Source organism: Pan troglodytes, chromosome 5 (genome assembly GCF_028858775.2).
Source record: "Pan troglodytes isolate AG18354 chromosome 5, NHGRI_mPanTro3-v2.0_pri, whole genome shotgun sequence".
NCBI lineage: Eukaryota > Metazoa > Chordata > Mammalia > Primates > Hominidae > Pan > Pan troglodytes.
The window spans coordinates 139,454,395-139,477,740 of record NC_072403.2 but is presented as its reverse complement, the minus strand read 5'-3'; the positions used below and the strand labels follow the sequence as shown (position 1 = coordinate 139,477,740).

General features: G+C 33.5%; 1 protein-coding gene across 2 annotated transcripts; it reads right to left on the bottom strand.

Moving 5' to 3' along the window:
* On the bottom strand, window positions 1-23,346 carry C6H6orf58 (chromosome 6 C6orf58 homolog). Of its 2 annotated transcripts, XM_054686291.2 has the most exons (8): window positions 23,241-23,346; window positions 21,106-21,181; window positions 14,458-14,700; window positions 13,170-13,256; window positions 11,497-11,681; window positions 10,664-10,764; window positions 1,623-1,861; window positions 1-403 (listed from the first exon to the last, which is right to left on the bottom strand). In XM_054686291.2, the coding sequence occupies exons 3-8, from the start codon at window positions 14,612-14,614 to the stop codon at window positions 324-326; spliced, it is 849 nt and encodes a 282-aa protein (XP_054542266.1). In that variant the 5' UTR covers window positions 14,615-14,700; window positions 21,106-21,181; window positions 23,241-23,346; the 3' UTR covers window positions 1-323. The 2 variants fall into 2 exon arrangements, with proteins under 2 accessions (XP_054542266.1, XP_518733.2); XM_518733.8 differs by lacking the exons at window positions 21,106-21,181; window positions 23,241-23,346 and having other exon boundaries at window positions 14,458-14,758.

Here is a 23,346-nt window from a genome sequence, read left to right as displayed (position 1 = left end):
AAGAGCTACACAAGTTTAATATGTTTGTTAATTTCTCAGTTATTTTTTGGTAGCATAATGCAATATCCTTTTATCTTAAACATTTTAATCATTAATGAATTTTAAAATCATGAGCAAAATAATCATTATTTTAATTTGAATGCATTTAATTTAAGTTTTTAATACATGTACAAGATCTTAACAAATAAGCATAAATCAAAAATATCAGAAAGAATAAACTACATGGTCATGATGACATTAATTTTTTGAAATTACTGATTGTCAAGTTCGAGTTTTTCATTTTTAATTCATTAATCATTTCCTGAAGTTTGAAGTTAAATGTTTCAGGAGTTATTTCCATAACTTCTAGAGCTAGATTCCGAATGATCTCTATATACATTAGATTTTTCTGTACAAAGATAACCTGTAAAAGATACAAAATGATTACATGTAAACTCTTGCAAATTTTTTAAAGTACCTTTTGGCAATATATGGCTCATAATTTTATTTTATTTCCTTTCTACTAATTTAGTGGTAAAATCATAAATTATACAAAGAAAAGTAAGCATGGCATGTCATTCATAGCATTACTGGCAATACCATTTGGCAATATCTGACTTACCAACTTTACTTCACGTTCTTTCTATGAATTTGGTGATAAAATAATAAATTATGCAAGAAAAATATATTAAACATGTCATTGTTATATTATTGGCAATAACTAATAATAACACTATATATCTATTAAACAGAATAAATTGGATCAACTCATTTTTGGGAAAAAGCTCCAAGAAAAATTTTCACAGAATGAAGAAGACTTGGTCTGCTACTGATTGTGTGAAGGGAAGCTGCCTACTGACAGAGAATGCTGCACTAGAACCAAAGGAAAAACTTCAATTGTATGAAGTCTATAAAGTGTTTGGATGTTTTTGTTACTCTAACTGATGCAGAGGTTTTTTTTAAACATAGGTTTAATTTATTCATGTTTAATTTACTCCATTTTTATCTTTCAGACTTGATGTTTTTGCTTTGAAAAACGTTTTAAATTTGGCTCAATGCTTCAGTGCATGTATGGCAAATGGGAATGATATAGTCACTTTCAAACTGGTAGATAAAGAATCCTCTGTTTTTTTTACCTCACTAGAAGATCCAGCATTTGAAGGGCTAGAATAAAACCCTTCTTCCATGACTAATAGTATTGGATCAAGGGAACTCAAGTAAGCCAAATTGCTAGTAATTTCATTAATCATGGCAGGTTTTCTTTTGAAATGTCTTCATTTTCTTTAAATATAAGAGCAAAGTAGAAAGTTTTTTTTTTAATGATCTGATGAGCAAAATAAGGAATATATATCGGTATGTAGAACAAAACAAAAGTGTTTCAGTTGGTTTGCCAACTTCAAGTTTCAACATGGTCTCCAGATGAAAGGACAGACCATGAGTAAGAAGATTAAAATGTGTGCTCATTAAATGGTTCTATATATCAAGAGTGATTATTGCAGAGAAATAGAATGGATACCCATAGGGAAATCTTAACTTTATTTTTGGAGTGCTGTAATGTTTATATCACTGATTTAATTATTATTTCTTCCTCTATTTGTTCAACATAATACTGATTTTTAAAAGTATCCTTTTAAGGTTCTTACCTATAGATTTATCCACATTGTCAAGCATATTTAGAAGAACCAGGACTACATTCTGAAAAGCAGTGAAGTCACTGATGAAAGGGGCTACATCAGTATTAAGAAGAATTCGTGGTGGCATGCCCTTCTGGAACTTATATGATCTAATCAAGGTTGTAGGAAAGAGGACTGCAGCTAAATGATCCACAGCTAGTACCCAACTTCTCTCAAAATGCGCTTCTGCTTTAGAATAATAATCATATCTAAAAGACAAACGGAAAAGTATTTAATTATAATTAGTCACCTCAGAAGTTCAAGCTCATTGCCTTCAGAAAATATTGATTCTTGCCAACAAACTAAATTCATAATTTTATAATTTAGAAAATAGGCTTGATATTGTGATGACTTTATTCCATCCCTCAGGAGGTGTGAAGACGGCTCATTAAAATTCTAAATCTAGGAAGAATCATCTCACTAATTGTTTACATTTTACATTGCATTTTATCTTCTTTAATTCAGCACATTATACTTGAATACCACCTAATAACCAAAAGTAAGGCATTTTTAAATCATACTCTTTGCCAATGTAGAGATAAATATCAAAGGTCTAAAGCAAAATTTTTGCTAGACTTAAATATCCTTTGTGAAACTGTTGATTTCTTAAAGCCAGGGATCCCAGAAACATTGAGATTTCTAGGAAAATAATATCTAAATCTAAATTGTAAATAATTGGCATTCTTCTATCACAGGAAGCCTCAGGTAGAAAAAAAGCCTCTGTAATTGTTAGAAAAGACTCTGTAATTATTAGAAAAGCCTCTGTAACTATTTGTCCCCATAACAGGTGAGAAAGTTTAGTTTCTCCTAAGAAATGGGGACAAATAATTACAATGGAAAGATTAAAGTTATATTCAGTAGTTTTAGAACTATAAAAGTCATGTCTTCTGTTTCTATGAGCTGTCTAAGCATGCTAAACAACTTGTAGTTTTGCAAACAGACTTGTTCTCCCTGAGACATTGTGTACTCACCATGTGGTTCAGCAGGTACATTCTGTTTCAAGTCTCATCATAGATATTACCTTCTTCACAAAGGTGAAGGGCATTCCAGCCCACCTGAGGTGGAATCTACCACTTTCTTCTCTTCTATATTCCCATAACACTATATCATCCACATATTTGAAGGATTTTTTTCTCTAGTTATATTCTATTATCATGTCTAGAAATTCGATTATCTGATTTTATTTTGACAGCAACATAGAAAAGATACATTAAACAGAAGGTACTTGCATTATGCCTGTTGAGATTAAATAAACTATAACATAACCCAGATAATACCTGTTATCTGTTTGATTCCTATGCTTGTGGGATCCTCCCTGCCCTATACTTGGAAGTGGTAGGGTGGGCAGAGTTGGATTGTCGATGACAGAAGTGTTTGGTCGGGATTCAATGCCCCTTAATACATTACAGTCACCTACCAAGCAAAGATGAAAGGAAATGTGAAGTCATGAAGATTTTGAGCAAGGGCCACAGAGGTCTAGTAACAATGTACTAAACAAATTGGAAGTAAGTCAGAATCACTGGGAGAGAAGAGATGAGTGCACCAGTTCAATACACAGAAATCACAAGAGCAGTGAAGAAATTCAATAATAAACTCTTCAAATGCATCAGTTGAATGATTTGTTGGTCAGTTCACCTAATGATCAGATAGAATGTGGTCACCAAAGAAAGAATTACAGTACACTTGAAATGATTCACATAAAGTTGAAACACAGGCATACGTAAGTCAGCCAATCTGAGGATACAGAGCCACAGAGTTTTATTTGAGTATATGCAAGCTACAAAATATACAGTACTGTCTCAAGTAAATACTCCTTAATATATATTTGCCTAAAGAAAGTAACTGATGAGCTTTTAGGGTTGTTTCACAGCATGCAATAGATTGCAACCATGGCCCCAGTTCTTCTCCAATCCCTACAATTCTGTCTTCTGCTATGTAACTTTCATTACCAGTTCTTCCTAAATTAAGTGATAGGCAGAAATTCCCACTCCTGACTCAGTCACGTAACTTGACTTAAAAAATACAATATTAACGATTTTGACATAGCATAAACTTGAAATACATTTTCACAATTTGGTTATTCTTTCTTGCAATTCTGCCATCACTATGGAAAACAACCAGGCTTGTCTGATGTAGAATGAGACGGGGAACAGAGCTGAGCTTCCCCAGTCATCCCTGCTGGAGCCAACCAAAATCAGCCAACATGAGAGTGAACCCAGGAAAGATCAGCAGAGCAGCGTATCTAAACCCTAGACATCTGAGCAATAAACACAGTTGTACAACACTGAGGTTTAGTGATTGTTGATTGGGCTGCTTTCTTTCAAACAAAGCTAACTTAACTCAGGGCCACACACATAGTAAATTGCAGGGCCCTGTTTTAAACCCTGTCAATTTGCCTTTACAATCCATGTTCTTTACTACTGCTTTTTGTCATGGTGATAATAGATACTTTATATTGAATATTTCTCATATGCCAGCAGTACGTTAAGCATAACCTATGGATTTCTTAATTAATCCTCAAAATTGCCCTATGTGGCATGTACTATTGTTATTGCTATTTTAAAAATAAGAAAATTGAGTTTCTCCTTGTTTGAACTCCTAGGTCAAATGAGTCAGGATTTAAAACTCAGGTCTGTGGAACTTCAAAGCAAAACATCTTAATTTGTACATTATTACTTCATTTCAAGGAACAATCATTAGCCTTGAATCTTGTAATATGAATTCATAGACCTTGACAAACCAGAGACCTCATAAACAGGTAGATTAACAAATCAGAGCACATAAGCAGGCATTTGAAATCTTCCAAAATAATCATATTAAAAGATTTACCTTTTGCCAATATAAGCCTTTGAAAATATTCAAATTGCCTGAGGAACTATTATTAAACTTTCAGTGAGGTGAATTAATAGAAAACATGTATTTTTAGCTTTCTTAATAGTGCACCTATATATAAATTTATCCATAACACAATATTTTATTATATTCTGAACTGATCCCAATTAAAGAGACAATAGAAGGGAATTTTTAGGTAAAAGAGTTTTTTAGTAAAAATGCTGTTTTTAACAAATACTTGTACTTTTGCAACCTAACAAATCTCCATAAAAATGACACAAGAAATAAAATCAGAACACGTGGGGAACAACAAGATTTTGGAAGCTGAAAATTGAAAAGAACTAGTTGAAAAGATTTAATAGAATCAAGAAAATTAAATTCTAAGTAAACAGAGAGGAAAATAGAAAAATAATGCTGATATAATTTGTAGAATTCTCCTCGATTTAAGTCTTAGTAATACCTTCTGGGTAAAAGGAGATTGCTAAAATCAGGGAGATTAAAAGACTTTAAAGAAGCAATCATATACAAAGATTTCCTTCCAGATTTCAAATAGTAGGTAACTGCCACTCCTTGCCCTGGAAAGGGTAGAACAGAGGGTCCTTGAACTGTGTGAACTAAACATGGTTGAAGGTAGGAACACCACCTTGGAAACAGGATATAAGTGTAAATGATATACTGAATGCAAAGACACTCTCCCCTTGCTTCTTCCTTCTCTCTTGACTTCAATAATACTAAGAGCCAGGCCTTCACTTCTGAAGCAGGTGACTGAAAGTGTCTCTTCTGAAAACTGGGTGAGCTCAAGAGAAAAGACTTGAAGTTATTGGAACCATAGTGTTGAGACAGCCAAATGCCTAGGCAGATAAAAAGGGGTCCCCAGAGATCCTCCAACCTTCCCCACAAGTGTTTACCTCAGATGCTTTTGTGCAGATGAGGAAACCTGCCCAGGGCCTTGTCTGAGCATGCCCGCATGCTCACTGGCAGCATGGGGTGGAGCCACAGGGAATTTGCACCTTACACAGGGGAGGAGCCTGCTCTCTTCAGCTCGAGTGGTGGCCTGTTGTTCAAACTGTGAGGTAGGAAACCTGCTAGCAGGATTCTCTTGGTTTGCTGAGAATTATTTTTCCTTTTTCCTTTTTGCCCCATAAATTCCATTCCCCTCACCCTTCGAAGCGTCTGTGTGCCTGACTTTTCCTGTCAGTGTGCCTGACTGAAAGTCTGTGTGCCTGACTTTTCCTTTGCTTTTTGGGACTGTTAATAAACATATTTTGTGCCACACTGACAAATTTACCATGAGAAAACACATGCTTCTAGAAAGTATAATTCATAGATTTATCAGTCTACAGATTACTGGCACAACAGTTCACAATTGCTTGTTTCCTAGTGTTCACTGGAAATTTAGGTTAATATGAGTTAAGATTCTTAATTATATATAATTGAAATCACTAGAAATAAGGAAAACAAAGCTATATGCAAGTAGACAGGTAAAATGTGCTTTTGGTAAGAAAAGCTATAATATATGAGGATGTTTCATTTTGTTCAAGAAACAGAAGAGCAAATTTTATCCGGGTATGGAATGACAGGTTGTTCCAAAATGAGAAGAGAGGAAGTATAGGACAAAAACTGAATGTATAAGAAAGTTATAAAAGGTGTGTGAAAGATAAATCTTGTGAAAAAAAATTTTGTGTTGATCAAGTTGGCTAAAATTAGAAGAGAATTATTTATACGTTTTTCTAAAAATCAAGTATTAATATCAAAGGTACACTGATGCAAAACTAGAATTTGTTTCCCTGTGTTAAGCCAAGGTTTTCTTGGAGTATTAGTCTGTTCTTAGTATGACACTGTGAAAAGTTTTTCTTTACCCTTGAAGTAATTGTCCTACAAAACAAAGATTCCACATTTTACTAAGATAATTTCCTGTGCTTCATGTTGTCTTCATTAGGTTTTTTGATCATTTAAACAACTGAGTCCTCTCTATAAAAGATCGAAGGTTTTTCTATAACTATGTAATTTTTCTGTATTTGCCTTTAAAGTCTTTAAATTATCACTCTGATTAAAATGGATGACTATTATTTCCAAGTGATCTGTGATCCTATTTTGATCAAGTATTTTAAACCTTTGATATTTTTGGCAAGCTTCCAAAAAATCAAATTCTAAATCAAGTATTTTTATTGACCTCAAATTAATTTTGGGGCTTTGCAGATGGGCCTTTGGGACATCTCAAAAGGATATCCATCCTTATAAAAAGAGAGATGTTAAAGTAATTGGGCCTATTTGATAAATAATATGGAAAGCATTGTCAAATAATAAGTAATGTTAAACCTTCTTTAAGTTGTATTTGTATGGATGTGTTATTAATATATGTTCCAGAAATTTTATGAAATTCCTAGAAATCTGATCATCCCATTGGACCAAATGAGAGTTCCCAGAACTGTTAGGAAGAGATTGATTGATTCATAAAACTTCTAACCCAACATCAAGTAGAACAAGAATTAATTGATTACTAAGAAAATGCTTTGGCAGATTTTCATGCTATGTCAGCCAGAACTGAAATTGTTTACATAAGCAGTTTGAACAAATATCATGAGATTGACTCAAGTCAAATTACCTGTGATAACCTATTTAATAAGCAAGCTATTGACCTGATTTGGAAATACAAAACTGACTTTTTTTTTTTTTTTTGGAGATGGAGTCTCACTCTGTCACCCAGTCCCCAATCTCTGGAGTTCAGGGGTGCAATCTCAGCTCACTGCAACCTCTGCCTCCCGGGTTCAAGCAATTCTTCTGCCTCAGCCTCCCAAGTAGCTGGTACTACAGGCCTGCACCACCACGCCTGGCTAATTTCTGTATTTTTACTAGAGACGGCGTTTCCCATATTGGCCAGGCTGGTCTCGAACTCCTGACCTCGCGATCTGCCTGCGTTGGCATCCCAAAGTGCTGGGTGTGCCAGCCAAAACTGACATTTAAAAAAATATAAATTCAATGTTAAATATGGACTCATGGAAAGTACAGATGGCTTCCTAGTCCTTCCTGGGTCCTAAAAGCTTCCATTATTAAAAACTCTATACTCATCATGGAAGAGATAAAATAATCCAAACTATGAGGAAAATATTGGTGGAGTGACTATTCTGAAATGCCTTATCACTAATATTTGGTTTGTTAAACTGATAATGCTGGTAAGGCAATAAAAACCTCAAGTGATATATTTTTGGCACATGCTGGATCATTTGAACACCTACAGACATATTTAATTCAATTGCCACCTTCAGTGCATATTTTCTCGTTTTATAAGTGCTTTTCTATGCGAGAAGGCAAATGCTATAACAATAGTGAAAAGGTTATTAGAAAATGTCCTTATAGGGCATTCCTGGAAACATCTCTAGCAATATAGGCACTCATTTTACCAGAAAAGTTGTAAAACAGTTTAAAAAGGTATTACAAACAAAATGGCATTAGAAAAAGTTAATAGAATTTGTTGGATTGCATTGGTCAAAGGTCCTACTGATTGATAGCAATCAAATCCACTCCTATAGGAAAAGACAGATTGACTCTTTATGAAATAGTTTTTGGAAGGACTATGTCTCTAATAATAAAATCTCATATATCTCATGTTCTTCTAAACTCTGATATGACTCAAAATTATGAGGCTTCAATGCATTTTGCCAAAGCATATTTTCACCAGATAAAAGAAGCCCATTGCAGCCCACCAGCTGATAACAACCAGATTTTCCATGATCTAGAACTTAGAGATCAGTTCTTTTGGAAACGACACCAAAGAAAGACTGCCTTTGAACTCCATCAGAAGGTACCACACGAAGCTCTTTTTTGCAGCACAACTTCAGGGATTTGAGTCTTGGATCCACATTTCTCAACTTGAGAGAGCCCCTCCAGACCCCTGGGACTGTACACCCATCGGAGATCTCCAGGTAAAGCTTACTAGGAACGTTTTTTTTCCCCAGAAGAAGATGGCATCCTTGATGTAGACAGCTTTCCCAAGATCATGAATAAAGTCTTTTCTCCTCTGTCAACATGAAGTCTTTTCTCCTTTTCCTTTTTGGCCCATGTTTCTTTTCTGTCTACACATGGCAATATAATGTGATAATGAAGATTTCATACTCAATTACTTCTGCATGGAACTTAACTGAGTATTGCATATGTCATGTTAAACCTAAATCCTCACATGATCTTAGAGATACTCTGGTTCACCCTGTAAGAAATTTCACTGATATTCCATGTGCAATATCTAGTTCTTTCTAAACAGCTAGATTTTTAGATTCAAATATTCAGATTGCCTGTTTAAATCTAACAGTAGGCAAAACCTATAATGGGAGTATGGTAATTAAATTAAGCCAGAATTGAATTTGAAAAACAAAAGGAAGATAATTCGACGTTTGTAGGCAAATTTATAACCCTAATCCTTTAGTTGTTAGTATCTTCTAACCACACAATGATTAAAAAATGAGGCCTTAGACAAATATTACTAATGCTGACTCATAATGCTGACTCATAACGCACAAGGCATCTCACACAGGAGACTATCTGTAGGGTTCTTCCAGAATATATTTTTATTTGTGGAGGATTTAACAACCAACCATATATGTGGGCAAATCCATGTCTCAATAATTACAAAATAAGGAGCCACCGACAATTAAGGGATTCCAAGAGTACTCCTGTCACTCCATAACTAATTGGAAACTGGATATTGGTCTGCAACTCTTAATTTGAACTATGGAATAAAGAGGAATTTACCAGCAGGTATGAATTCTTCTTAATGGGTATTGTTGTGTAAAAAATTCCTTCCCTGGCTTTGTATAAATGTAAAGGAGGTTATGCTTAGAAATACGTCTCATACATTAGTTACTACAGCTGACTCTACTGCAAAGGCTACAATTGGCCAGCAAACTTCTTTAGATTTTCTTGCTAAAGGCATATTAGTTAACCGGATTGCTTTGGACTACCTTTAGGGAGGAATATGTGCACTAGCTAACACTCCCTCCTGTACTTAAGTAAATTCATCAGGTAGGGTAGAAGCTCAGTTGTAAGAAATCAACAAACAAGCCAATTGGTTAAAACAAGTAGATTTTTCTTCTGGCTTATTATTTATATATTTGATTTATGTTGGTTCAATTCATTGAGGTTCCTTCTGTCTCTTAGTATCAGCCTCCTGACAGCCATCATAATAGTTTCCCTGGTGCACCTTAACCTCCCCAGAGTCTTAAATCCTCTTATGCAGCTATTCATTCTATGTCAAATGGTCTCATTAAAATTAGAATAATGAAAACATAAAGAGAACATAAATAATCAGTCAACTGTCCTGATTTGTGAACTGTGAATTCCATACTGATACCAAATAAGTCAATGATGAAAGTGACAGAGAGTGATGTCAATGCCCAAGGTTTTGGTCAACCTCTCAAAATTGAGAGGCAGACCAAAAGGTGGGGAATTGTTAAATTAAGTTTGGCCTAAAATTGCCACAATATGTAGCAAACTGCAACTTAATGTAGTTTGTAAACAAACTGCAACCGAACTTAAGAGTATTTTCTTGTAACAAATATGAGTCTCAGCCAATCATGGCAGCTGAGCTTCAGCCAATCACAGGCTGCCAACTGATCAAACCATGCCTATACAAGGCAAATTTCTCACCACACTATGTCCAAATGAGGCAAATCTGAGCTGTAACCAATCAAGGTGTTTCTATATGTCACTTTCTTTTTCTGTCTATAAATACTGCCTGCCCACATCACTAGGTGAAGCTCTCTGAACCTCTACTGGTTCAGGATGATGCTGATTAATGAATCATTCATTGCTTAAGTGAGTTCTGCTACATTTATCTTATCTATAGTTTTTCTTATAACAGTGTCTATGATTAAATAATAAAGGTCATCTACATATTTATATTATATTTTGTTTTCTACATTTAGGAAAATGTATTGTCTGTTGCTTTTTTTTTGTTTTTTCATGCAAGGCTTTTTTTCCTCAAAATTTTCCCCTTCTTCATAAAACACTTTTTTAAGCCTGATCATGTTAAAATATTTACACATCCCCACTATAATCTCCAATGGTTAGGCTTATTATTTAATATAAAGATTGAAAAACACTCTAGAAGAAGAAGAAAAATATATAAATAATGCCCAAAATTATTTATCATATTAAATAGAGATACTTTAAAGATTCATTCTTACCTGTCTTCAAAACTTTTGATATTATCTGCCAAGGTTGAAGTGTGTGCAGCCCATAAGTACTTCAACAGATCATCAAACTTACTAAAAGGTGACTGCAAATACTAAGGTAAAGAGGTCAAATTTATTAATATTTGAGCAACTATAAAATTCTTCTCCCTGAAATTTAGTCATGTTCAGATATATTTTAGCAATATTGTACATAAAAGAAGAATTTTATTTCTAAGAAAAAGTATGTATATGGCCTTAATGCCTAACACTCTTTAAAGAACACAAAAATATTCATTAGTTTTAATAATAGCATATGCATCTATAAGTATTGAACTTCAAGTATTTTCAGAGTTTATATTTTATACCGATCAGGCCTTTATTTTTTCCTATTAACATTGTTAAAATTACCATAAAATCGTGAGTAACAAAAATATCTTCTTAAAATGTTTCATTAGATCTAAACTAATGCAATAATCTACTAAAGTACTAGTAAATATATCTTTTCTTCATTGATTTTAGTCAAATTTCTTCCAATATCCTAGTGGACATGAAGACTCAATTAATCAGAATAGCTTATTAACCATTCAGCAAAATATCCTGTATGCTCACCATTTTTGTATAATGTATTTGAGGCAATAAGAATGGATAGATTTATGTTAATGCTGTATTGAGGCAGCAGGTGTTAATGACTCATAACACTCTACAATATACTATTAATATATCATGCATAGCAATTTACATTTGCATACTAAGGAAAATATTATGTAATGCACAAAAAAATCCTAGACGAAATTATATGACAAAATAAACTCTCTTCCTATCTCGTAAGAGTATAAAGAAGGAACCTGGTAAAAGGTGTTCCACTTGTTCATTGTCTCAGGGAAGGATGAACGACAGCTAGAAACATCATAACAAAACTTCCTCTCATTCTTGGGTGGGGGCAAAAGTCTGACTTGGTCTGATGATATCCCCATTACACCAGAATCAACCGCAGCAAGAAAGGGTAATGAAGACAGAAAATAATTCAAATCTGTAAGAACAAAAGATTTACTATTACTACAAGCACTAACAAATTTCAAAGAGGATATTTTTAAGGAAGGCATAAGTCATAAAAAAATTCACAGACCCAGAAACATGATAAAAGCTAAACATTAGGAAAAAAATATTGAACAAAAATCCCCCTAAGGATCAAATATATAACTTTGATTGCATTTCTGTTAATAACCTTATAGTCATAAATATATAACATATTGGCTAAAGTAGTTGACTATATTTTAAAACAAAAAGTAATTTTAATGGATATCATAATATTCATTTTTTCAAAGCATTAAGTAAGAATGGAAGAAAGCTATCAACTTTTCCACAAAATGGTACAAAACCTCTCATTACGGTTTTATTGTGAATTGTACTTGTATTTTTCTCTAAAATATTTTAACATGATTATAGCTTTGGTAAATGAATGTTTTCTATTTTATACACATAAGTTTAATTTGTAATCATGATATCACTAAATTTTTATCTTATTTTATCCTTTAAAGCACAAATTTTGGGTAAGTTTTGACAATAGACCATTGGACTATCAAACAAGACTATTTTCACATTTTAAAAAATTTAACCTATATATCACCTATTCCAGCAGACTCAGACATTTTCATTAGTTGGATATTAGGCTTATACTGATTTCCACTAGAAATCAGTGATGTAGAATATTTCATCCTAGACAGGCATTTGTGAATGGAATCCTATGCCACAGTGTAGCAGGCTAATCCTCCAAACTACTAAACCGATCTAAGAATAACAAACTCTGAATTCTAGATCTGTGGCCACTACTATTCGCGAGTCTTTTAAAAGAACTAGGGGTAGCAAGTGGAAAATGCTTAAGGATACATATGATGTGTGTTGCTCTGAAAAAGTGAAATTTAATGTGGTCGTGTTTCTAACTATTGAGAAATACCTCTAAGGATTTGTGGTATAAATTGTTTTCATTACTAAAGCATAAAATTAAATGAAAGAATTAGAAAATACCTTCTGGTTATTTTAGCATTAAGTATATGATTAAAGCCTGAGATTATTGATTGGAATAATGAATTGCAGTAGGTATTAATCTCTGGCATGTTTATGGGTTTCAATATTAACCACATCTGGTCTGAGCAAAATGAAAAAGCATCATTTGTCTTGATGTCTCACTTCTCATCGTTCCTTATTCTGGAGATTCTTTGTCATCAGTTGGACCTCCCACCTAACTACCAGAGCTGACCCCTCAGAGGCCACTGCTTTTGCAGAACCTTGTTTTCGTCCTTCTGTGAAAAGCTGGATATGTCCTAAGGAATCATTATTGACATTGTGGCTCTTAAATCCCTTAATGTGACCTAAAGGCCATAAGGTACACGGTGAAATAGATTCCTTTTTAAAATAGGAACAGGATTATTTTAGTTCTGTCTCTGTCCCTAAGATTTTAGGTTTGAATGCTTTCTTTCAGGAAAGGTTAATATCTATTTTGCCACTTAAACGAACATACCAGCCCACCAACTGTCCACAGAGATGCACATATGATCTCCAGATTCATAGCCACAGTTTGTCCTTCGGGTTGGATCAGCTAATCTGCCTGGAGGAGAGAGGATGCACAGTCGTATTTATTATACGCATTTTGAAACTGGCTGTAACTATTGCTTAACCACATAGATTTTGTTTGTAGATACAAAAGCATTTATTTCTGAATGATATGTGTTTGTATTCCCATCATTCTTTTTTATCTTTTATTTTTTAGTTTCTAATTTCTTTCCTTTTCCTTAACAACAACACAGTTTTCTACTTTTGAGTTATAGGTCCTAAATATTATTTACTTTTGTAAGGATACTCTCTTCTATTTCCTCCTCTACCTTCTAATCGAAACTATGAAGCAATATGCATACAGATGAAAAGAGATGGTCGAGAGTCAAAACAAACCCCTGCTCTACCGCTTACTAGCTTGACTTTATCTAAATAACCTCCAATGCCTTAGTTTTCTCATCTATGACATGGGGATAATAATATTAACTACATTATAAGGTTGTGATGTGAGGTGAGAAAAAGCACCAAAGGTGTTTCACCTGTAATATGCATTATGTAAATATTAGAAAATAATCATTGTTTTTCTTCCAAATGAAATTGCTCTTTTCTTAACCTCTCTCTCACACACAATAATTTCTTTATTGGCTGTGTTATCAGCAGGGAGTGGGCAACAGGCACCACTCTTTCTCATGAGCTTCTATCAACCAGAACAAAAGTATCTTTCAATTCATGCATATTGTATCCCAAAATGTAACTTCTGTCTATACACTGTAAGGTACCTTATTTCCAAGAGGAAGCAAACATTTTACAGAGAAAGACCTTCATGAACAATGTGATGCTTCTTTATAACCTCATATCATAATTAGAACTTTAAGAAATTCAAACTAATTGGACATCACTTTGTATATCCCCTTGACTGTTTTGTTCATCTCATTGCTTAGAAAGGAGTGTGGCACTTAGTAGAATTTCAACAAATATTTGTGAAATGCTCAATAGATGAGATGTGATGTCTTTTCACAGTTGATAACTATGTCTTATGCCTCATTGAAGCTTCTAATAATAACACACAACCCACAAAAGAAGGATTTGTGGATAAGGAGAAGGATAGGTAGAAAAACAATGATTATAAGGGAAAAGAGAACAAGATAAAGAATCAATTTTTAAAAACATAGTAGGGTATATACAGAGTCCAATTTCCCAAATACTTCATAGGTCTATCGGTAGATCATTACAATGAAAACAAGAGTCATTCTTACCTGTCCTATATTGCCAGCCATACTGCAGAGGCAATCCCCATAAAATATTCTGTTCATTATCTGGTGCAAATTTTGCAAAATACCTGGCTGTCTGATTCAATATGATTTTATACATCCCCATTCTCTCAAGGTATACCCAGGGATTAATAATGTACATGCTGTTCTCCACCCTGTAGTCACTGAGCTGACCAGGACTCTCCTTCCACAGAGGGGGCTCTGTCTCTGAGAGATTGGAAGTCCCTGCTAAGGAAGCAGAAAAGGAACCAACTAGTACACAAACCCAGGAAGGAAGAAAAGCCATTGTGCCAGAGCTGGGGATTGCGATCGTAGCAGGGCTTTTATTGGAGAATGGAAGAGGAAGTCATGATATTTGCTAACCTCACAGTATATCAACACTTTGCTTTTTTGTTTTCCTGGATAGGGTGAAAATGTAGAAGAAATTGATGTATTAGCTAACATTTAGGACAATTAAATTTCCCAGCCTCTTCAGTGTCAGAATACTGTGTCAGAACCTAAATACAAGGTTAGGCTTGTTTATAATGTATTAGATAAAACTATTTATCAACAAAAACCTTCCAGAAGTTTCCCAGGCTACATTGTGATTACAAAATACATCACAAATGGCTTTAGAATGCTTCCCTCTAATAAAAATACTTTAACATATTTCATGGAAAATATTAAATAGCTGGAGATGGAAATACTAGGATTTATAATAATCTGCAAATGTGTACTAAAAATATGTGTGATCCAGTTGTAATACAATGTTCTGCTTCAAGAAAGAAGCTTAAAGAATATCTAATTAGCTCAATTCAATAATGAAAGTCAGCCTGCTGGAACAAAACCTGCTAGTTAATTCTTAATTTCTATTTTTCATTCTTTATTAGTAAAAGAATCGTAGAATTTTAGCTGGGAATATGGTCTCCCAGAATTAAGGCTAAATTTCCAATTTGCTTTGCACAAGCAACCATGTGACTAAGTGTGGACCACAGAGACATAAACAGAAATAGTATCCACAATTTCTGGAACATGTCCTAAAATGAAGGGCATATGTCAATTCCTCTTCCCTTCCTCCATGTTGTGGCTTGGATTATTGATGTGATGATTGAAATTCAATTCTGACCCCTAAACGCAAGGCACTATCTTAGGGACGACAGAATGCAAAGCTGGAGGTGGCTTGAGTCCCAGAGGGCTGTGGAGCCATGAGATGTCCTTGAATTCCTATATCTGAGTTTCACCTGAGCAAGAAACACCCCGCTCTCTTGTTTCAACCACTGTTATTGAAGTTTTATTCACACATAGTAAAAATTCTTGCCTTATTAATAGGTAATGCATCTGAAAATCTCAATTATTTACACAATTAGATCCATATGCTTCATAGTAGGTCAATGGTACTGCTTGTTCCTGGCATGGTCCACATTAAACATCCTACAGCATGATTCCACTCTTTTTTCCTGTCATATTATTTACCCAATAGCCATTTGATAATTAATAAATTTTCCAGATATATTAATATAAAAGGGAATGGTAGGAATTGCTACTATAGATCAAGAACGCAATCATTCTGGAAATTTTAAAAGTATATTAAATGTTTATAAGAATAAATACATGAATATGTACTGTAAGATGTGTTACTCTAAAACCAAATGCCAGATTGTTCTCAATGGAGAAATCTTAAGAGCACTCCCTTTAAAGTCAGAAATAAAATAAAAATGACCACCAGCATTATAATCATTTAACTTTTCTTTGAGGATACCAAACAATAAAGTTAGTAAAGATAAATAAATTAGAGGTATAAAATTGAGAATGAAGATGTGCTAGTACTTACTTTTATAGATGATATGACAGTGTTCAGAAAACATAAGAGAATAAACTAGAAGGGTAACTACAAAGAAAAAATTTACTAAAGTGGTTAAGAACTAAATTACTATATATAAATCAATAGCTTTTATATATAAAAGCAATTGGGAAATATAATAGGTGAAAATGGAAGAAAAGTCCTCATTTTATTGTCAACAAAAGGGCCAACATATAAATGTATAATTATGGTAGATCTGTTTGGAAAAATCTCTAAGACTACAAAAAAATTGAACAGTTTCAAAGTCACACAATGTTTCTCAATAGACTCAACATTATCAACATGTTAATTTATAAATTTGTACAATAAATGAGAAATATTAACAGGATTTTTAGATGTGCTTTCTGGAAAGATTTTTAGGACTGAGTCTAAAATTTGCCTAAAAAATAAATTATGAAGAAAATACAAAAACTCTAATAATAATGGATAATAATAGTGAAAGGAAACTTTCCATAACAGATATTAGAAGATTATTATAAGCCCTCAAAAATTAAAGTAACACACCACAGTCATTGATGTAATAGTGTGACCAGTTACAGGTTAAATAAAACAGAAATATTGAACTATATTAGAGAAAGATTTTAAATGAAGACCAAAATACAAATGAGAATTTAAAGAGGAGCTATACTGGAACTAGATCTAGACATTGCTTCTATATCCACTAGTGGAGTAGTTATTGGAATCCCATATACAGTGGGAAAAAAGTAAGAGCACATCTTGACGGAAAGATATTTGTTAAGGATATAAAAGAAATAATGTCAATAGTAGAATCTGGATCTTCTCATGCAAAAATTATTAATAGAAGAGGAAATAAGTTAGACACTTACAAATAAACCTCAAATGAACATCAAACATATCACGGCATGCACTGATAGTTACATAACGTGATATTCACTCTTCTCTTATTTCTTTGTAAGAACACCCTTAATCCTTAGCACAACAGAGTCTTCCTGGAATAGAGATTATATTATTTAGTCTCACTGCTAGATGTAGCTACGTGATAAAGCTGTGGCCAAATTGTTAAGTTGCAGCTTTCAAGGAATCTCCTTTATACCTTGTCCTTTATTCTTTGTTATTTCTTCCTCTGCTGGCTGGAATGTAAATGTAACTAGAGACTGATGCTGTCTTAGATTATGAAGGAGCAAGAAAAGGTAGGAGAACAATAAAATAGAAGACTTTTGGTTTCTAGTCTCTACAGCTCTAGATTGTCTACTTCTGATTGCTGTCTCTATGAAAGAAATAAAATTTTAACTTAAGGCAATATTTCTTTTATGGATTTGTACTGCTTGGAGAACCTAATCTGAACAGACATTCTAATTTTGTCTTTCAACATTTCTGTGCCCATTTTTTCTTAACTATAAAGTAGAAATAGTTTTACTGCTCCTAAATCCACTAATTATAACTTCTTTTCAAGGTAAGTTTGGATATTTGAAAAGATAATTCGTATTAGATATTGGATAGACAATTATATGTTTGAGTCACACACATACAATTACTCAAACTTGAAAAGATCAATGTGAAATAAATATTAGTATCCTAATTTACCAACAATAAAACTAAGACTTATCAGGGTTAAGGACTTACCCAAAATCACATACAGGTCCCAGATGAGAAAGCCTAATTTTGATCCCAGGCCTGCCTGATGTCAAAGCCAGGGCACTAGTAGGCTATGTTGTATTGTGCCACAAAATAATAATGCAAATAATATTACAGGGAAATTTTAACTTAATTAAGAGAAGAAATTGTGTTCAAAAAAATCTGCATTTTATGGCACTTGAAGATATTTTATTCATTTTCCTAGAATGCTGATTGCAAGTGTATATTTAGATGGCCTTGTTGAGGCAACTGTCAGGAGATTGAAGACAGGGGATCTGTAATGTCAACTTAAGCTTGTTACTAGCAATGTGAATTTGAGGACCCTAAATTTGCTCCTCTACAAAAAGAGAATAGTAAAACCATTCTTTCTTATTACACAGAGGAATGGAAAAAAACTAAATAAGAAGATGTAGGCAAAAGGAGTAAAAGAGTACAAAACTATGTAAACATTTTTAAAGCCTTTCATTAAAATTAAACAACCACTCTGGAATATGTTTGATCCATTTCTATATTCTTTTTAATATGCACCTTGAATTATCAATGATTTGGTTATATTATTGAATTAGTTCAGTGCAGTCATCATCCTCTTCCTTTTCCCATCCTCAATAACAGTAGAAAAGCTTAGATTCTTTTGTTTGCAAAACACATAGCTCATGGCCACACATGTAGAGTGGTAAGAATTAAAAACTTTTTAAAAAATTGACAAAAAGAAAAGCTATGGTTAACTTTCCTAACATAAAAAAAATTCTTGGCAAATATTCCAAAATACTTAACTGGCTGACACTTAAGAAGAAGTATTATCTTACAGTTAATTTGGGGAGTTATATTACCTGTATTTATACAAACATTTTAGTATATTAGAGTAATTATATTTTTCCTGATTAAATATCCGATGGGTATACTGTTTTCTCTGAAAGTGGTTCCTATTTACTCCAGTGTAAAAGGATTTTCACGCTTTTCCTTATGACGAAATATTGAGAATGAAAGCAAAAAAGAAACCACCAAGATGACATCTTCCTTGGAACAAGGATATTAATGTATTTGAAAATCACAGACTACGAAGCATATTTATCAGATAATATAAAATATGCTACACATGAAGACAAAGATATTTACTGAATTCCTTGATGTAATACAGGTTATGCATTACCTTTTTGTCAGGTCTAGAGTCACAACATGGAATGTAACTAGATAAGTGATTTTAAAATATCGTACTAGAGATATGATTTAAAATCTTCATTGAAAGATAAATCAGGCCAACGTGTGACTCTGATTATCTGTAATTTTTCCCCTTTGAGAGAGGACACTGTCAGATGTGCAACTTGGTAAAGGAGGGAAAAGAAGGGGAAGTCACCAGATAATACAACTAAGAGCTGATGAGATGAGGGGTTTTACTGTGTGCTGCCCCAAACACCTGGATCCTGATAATTACCCAGAAAAAATTCAAAATATATTGATTCAGACAGTTAAGGAGAGACATGATTGTGGAAAAAGTAGGTACAGATTTGATAGAGATTTATTAAGGCAACTGTGTTTATATCAATGCTGTAGGCTTTACTAGTTCATTCTTCCTGTGTCCTTTCTTCAGATATTCCTAAACTGACCCCATTCAAGATAACCATAATCTTAGCAAGCAATGATACGTCATAATAGAAATTGGAAAATATATATGAATAAAATGAAAAAATATCCTTAAAAGATATTTTGGGGGAAAATGGGGAAATAAGACAATCAAAATACAAACAATTTATATCACAAGAGAAACTGTACTAGAAGACAGAAAAAGAGTTCAGACACAATGAGATCACAGGGGCACAGGGAGGCGAACATCACACACCAGGGCCTGTCGGCGGGTAGAGAGCTAGGGGAGGGATAGCATTAGGAGGAATACCTAATGTAGATGACGGGCCGATGGGTGCAGCAAACCACCATGGCCCATGTATACCTATGTAACAAACCTGCACATTCTGCACAGAATGTATCCCAGAACTTAAAGTATAACAAAAAATAAATAATAAATAAAAATTAATAAAAAAGAAAAAGAGTTCAGACAATAATTACCTATCATCTCAGAAATTATGAACAATAAAAATCACTAAGATGAAGTGTTCCACAACAGTGATATAAGCTCTTGAAAAACTTGAAACTATCAGAAACGATGATAAATAGACTTGAAGGGCTCTAGAGATGAAGAGAATATAAAATAGTTACAGGAAACAACAAAAGTGGCAATTATAAATGATATAAATAATGTCAGGTACTTAATATTCTATCCTGAAGAAATCACTCAAAATGAAATAGAAAAGGATAAATACTGGAAATAGACATGACAATTATTTAAATGTTTATACACATAGGGAAAGAAAGGACCAATACACATAATTTTTCTTTCCTATCTGAAGAAGAGAGTAAAAAAAATGTTGAATAAAAAAATGCAAGGAAGATTTCCTGAAATAAAGAACTTCTTGAATTGGCAGCAAAAAAAAAAAGAAAAAAAAAAGATGCTGAATAACCTGCACTGAAGCATATCCTGGTGACATTACTGAACATAATAGATGAAGACAGAGTAAATGGAATCCAGGCAAAGTAAACAAGTCACATACAAAGACAGAATAAACAGGGTCATTCATATTTTGCCACAGCAATACTCAATACTAAAAGATAGAGTAATTTCTGCAGAGACCATTGAGAAAACAAGTATCTCCTATGAGTTTTATTATAATAGCAATCCCCAAAATTTCTCTGGAAAATTATGTCACATTGAAAGGATTATGAGTAAGAAATCCACTGAACTCTTCAGATAAAGCACTGGGAGGTAGAAGAAAATGAAGCAATACTTACAAAATCCTGAGGAGCTAGAACTAGCTAGCTAGAACTAGAATTGAATATCCAGCCAAACTGCCAGGTGTGGGGCTAAAATAGAAATATTTCTGATATGCAAGATCTCAAAAATGTTCTTCCTCTTAAACTTTCACTGGAAACTCCTGGAATATAAGTTCTACCAAATAAACAGGCAAACCAAGAAAGGGTAAAATACTGAGTTTGAGAAACAGGAAATGTGAAACAGAAAAGAGGGGAATTCCCATGATATTCATAAAGGGAAGATTGAGATGGAGAGAGCAATCATATTATGGATCATGAGGATGGGGGATTCAAGAAAGAGCACTTTCAAAAATATTAAATAAAACATACATTACCTGATGACTTTGACGATACTGGAAAAAGTTTTAGAGCTCTATAAAAGTTAGTGATTTGTGTTCAGTACAGAGAAAACTAAAAAAAAGAGAAATTAAGCAATTATTAACTTAAGGAAGAAGAAAAAGTTTGCATGAGAAAGAAATAGGATTATGCTGTGTAGGTCCAGTGCCAATAATATTTACATAACCATAATAATTAAACACTAGATATTTATTTCACCACAAATTTTAGTTAACAATTCTAGGAATATAGGATAAAAAGAAATGTGTGAGTGTAGTGTGTAGTGAAAGAGTGTTAAATCTTTCATAGTATGAAATTCAGAGATAGCATCTAAAGAACAAATAAAATATTGATACAAGAAAACCATTAAGAAATGTAAGTGTATATGTTTATGTATATATATATATACATACACACATGCATATATCTATATTACTTAAACTGAAAATATAATTAATTTAATAAAAAATTTGGCTCTGAAAATGAGACAAGCAAGAAAGTAGCTGCTAGGGATATAGGATGAAGAATTTGTTCACATTTTAAATAAGGCATTTAAAAATATTTAAATATTTTTTAAAAGAAGACAATACCCTACATTTTTTCACATTCTCAGTAAAAATACAAACATGCCAATATCTTAAACATTCAACTTTAAAAATAAGAAATTCTCTCTTACGTATACTTAAACCTAGAGCTGTTTACCCTATGTCCTTGCCCTCCAAATGTGTTTTACCGCTCCACTTTGCAGCAAAATTCCTGAAAAAAAGTTGTATACACTTGTTGTCTCTAAATATTCCTGATGCCATTTTTCCGTAAACCCCAATACTTTCAGGCTCTAACATCCACCCACAGATGTATGAATGTCAACAAATGTATACACAAGGATTTGATTATAATTATTGCCCTTGGAATTAAGTGTAAACTCATTCAGCAGAGAAAGAAAGATGTGAGAGACGGTGAGGGAAATAAATCAGTAGGTGGTTCCTATTATGTTAAGTCCTTGCAAGACTGGACTATAAGCAAGAATGATCCATAAAGAGAGGAGATGGGCCAGGCGCGGTGGCTCACACCTGTAATCCCAGCACTTTGGGAGGCCGAGGTGGGCGGATCATGAGGTCAGGAGATGTAGACCATCCTGGCTAACACGGTGAAACCCAGTCTCTACTAAAAATACAAAAAAATTAGCCGGGCGTGGTGGCCAGCCCCTGTACTCCCAGCTACTCCGGGGGCTGAGGCAGGAGAAGGGCATGAACCCGGGAGGCCGAGCTTGCAGAGAGCCGAAATCCCACCACTGCACTCCAGCCTGGGTGACAGAGCGAGACTCGGTCTCAAAAAAAAAAAAAAATGTTATTTGTGGTACTTGTATTGAGTAGTGTTACTTAATAATGGTTACCAAATGCTAACCATCTCTAATCCTCATAGGATGTTAATATACCTAGAATTAAATTAATTGAAATCTTTTTAATTTTCTTAATTATATTTTTATTGTTTGACTCTCAATAGATATTTAAACCATTTTCTGCTACAATTTTATTTGTTTTGTCTTCTATTGAATTCATTATATCTTCTATCCCTCAATCTATCACAATTTTCTTAAATTTACCTCAGAAAAAAATTATGCTTTTTTTTTTACAAGTATGCAATAATTATACCATAGAATTCTGCTGACACTGAAACAGAAGTGGCCTAGGGATTATTTAAAAGCATTGCTATAATCTTTTCGTACATCAATTGGTTTACTACATCTTAGACTGAAGCCTTAAAAGGGAGTCTCTTATATTAATTACAATCTGTATGGTACAGTTGAATAATTTAAGAAAAAAATCCCATAGTGATGCAATCTTTCAACAAAGGGCAATATTTTAGCCAGGTAAAATCCACCGTAAATATATCTCTTATGCAAAAATCAATTATTGTTAATATACTTTGACCACTACCATCTAGCCTTAGTTTCAGGCCTACTTCTCTCACCACTACTGCCTTAAAACCCCCACCTCATCCACAACATTCCTTGAAATACTTTCTCCTCTAGGCATTTCTCTTAACTTTATTTTTTCAGTTTCCAGTGCTCTTTATTTCTTTGCGTAGATTAGGTTTCTGCCTGGTATCGTATTTCTCCCACTTGAAGAATTACCTTTAATATTTCTTTTAGTGTAGCTCTGCTGGCAATGAATTCACTCAGTACTTGTTTGCCTGAAAAAAAATATGTCCCCTTAATTTTTATTACAGGTATCTTCTCT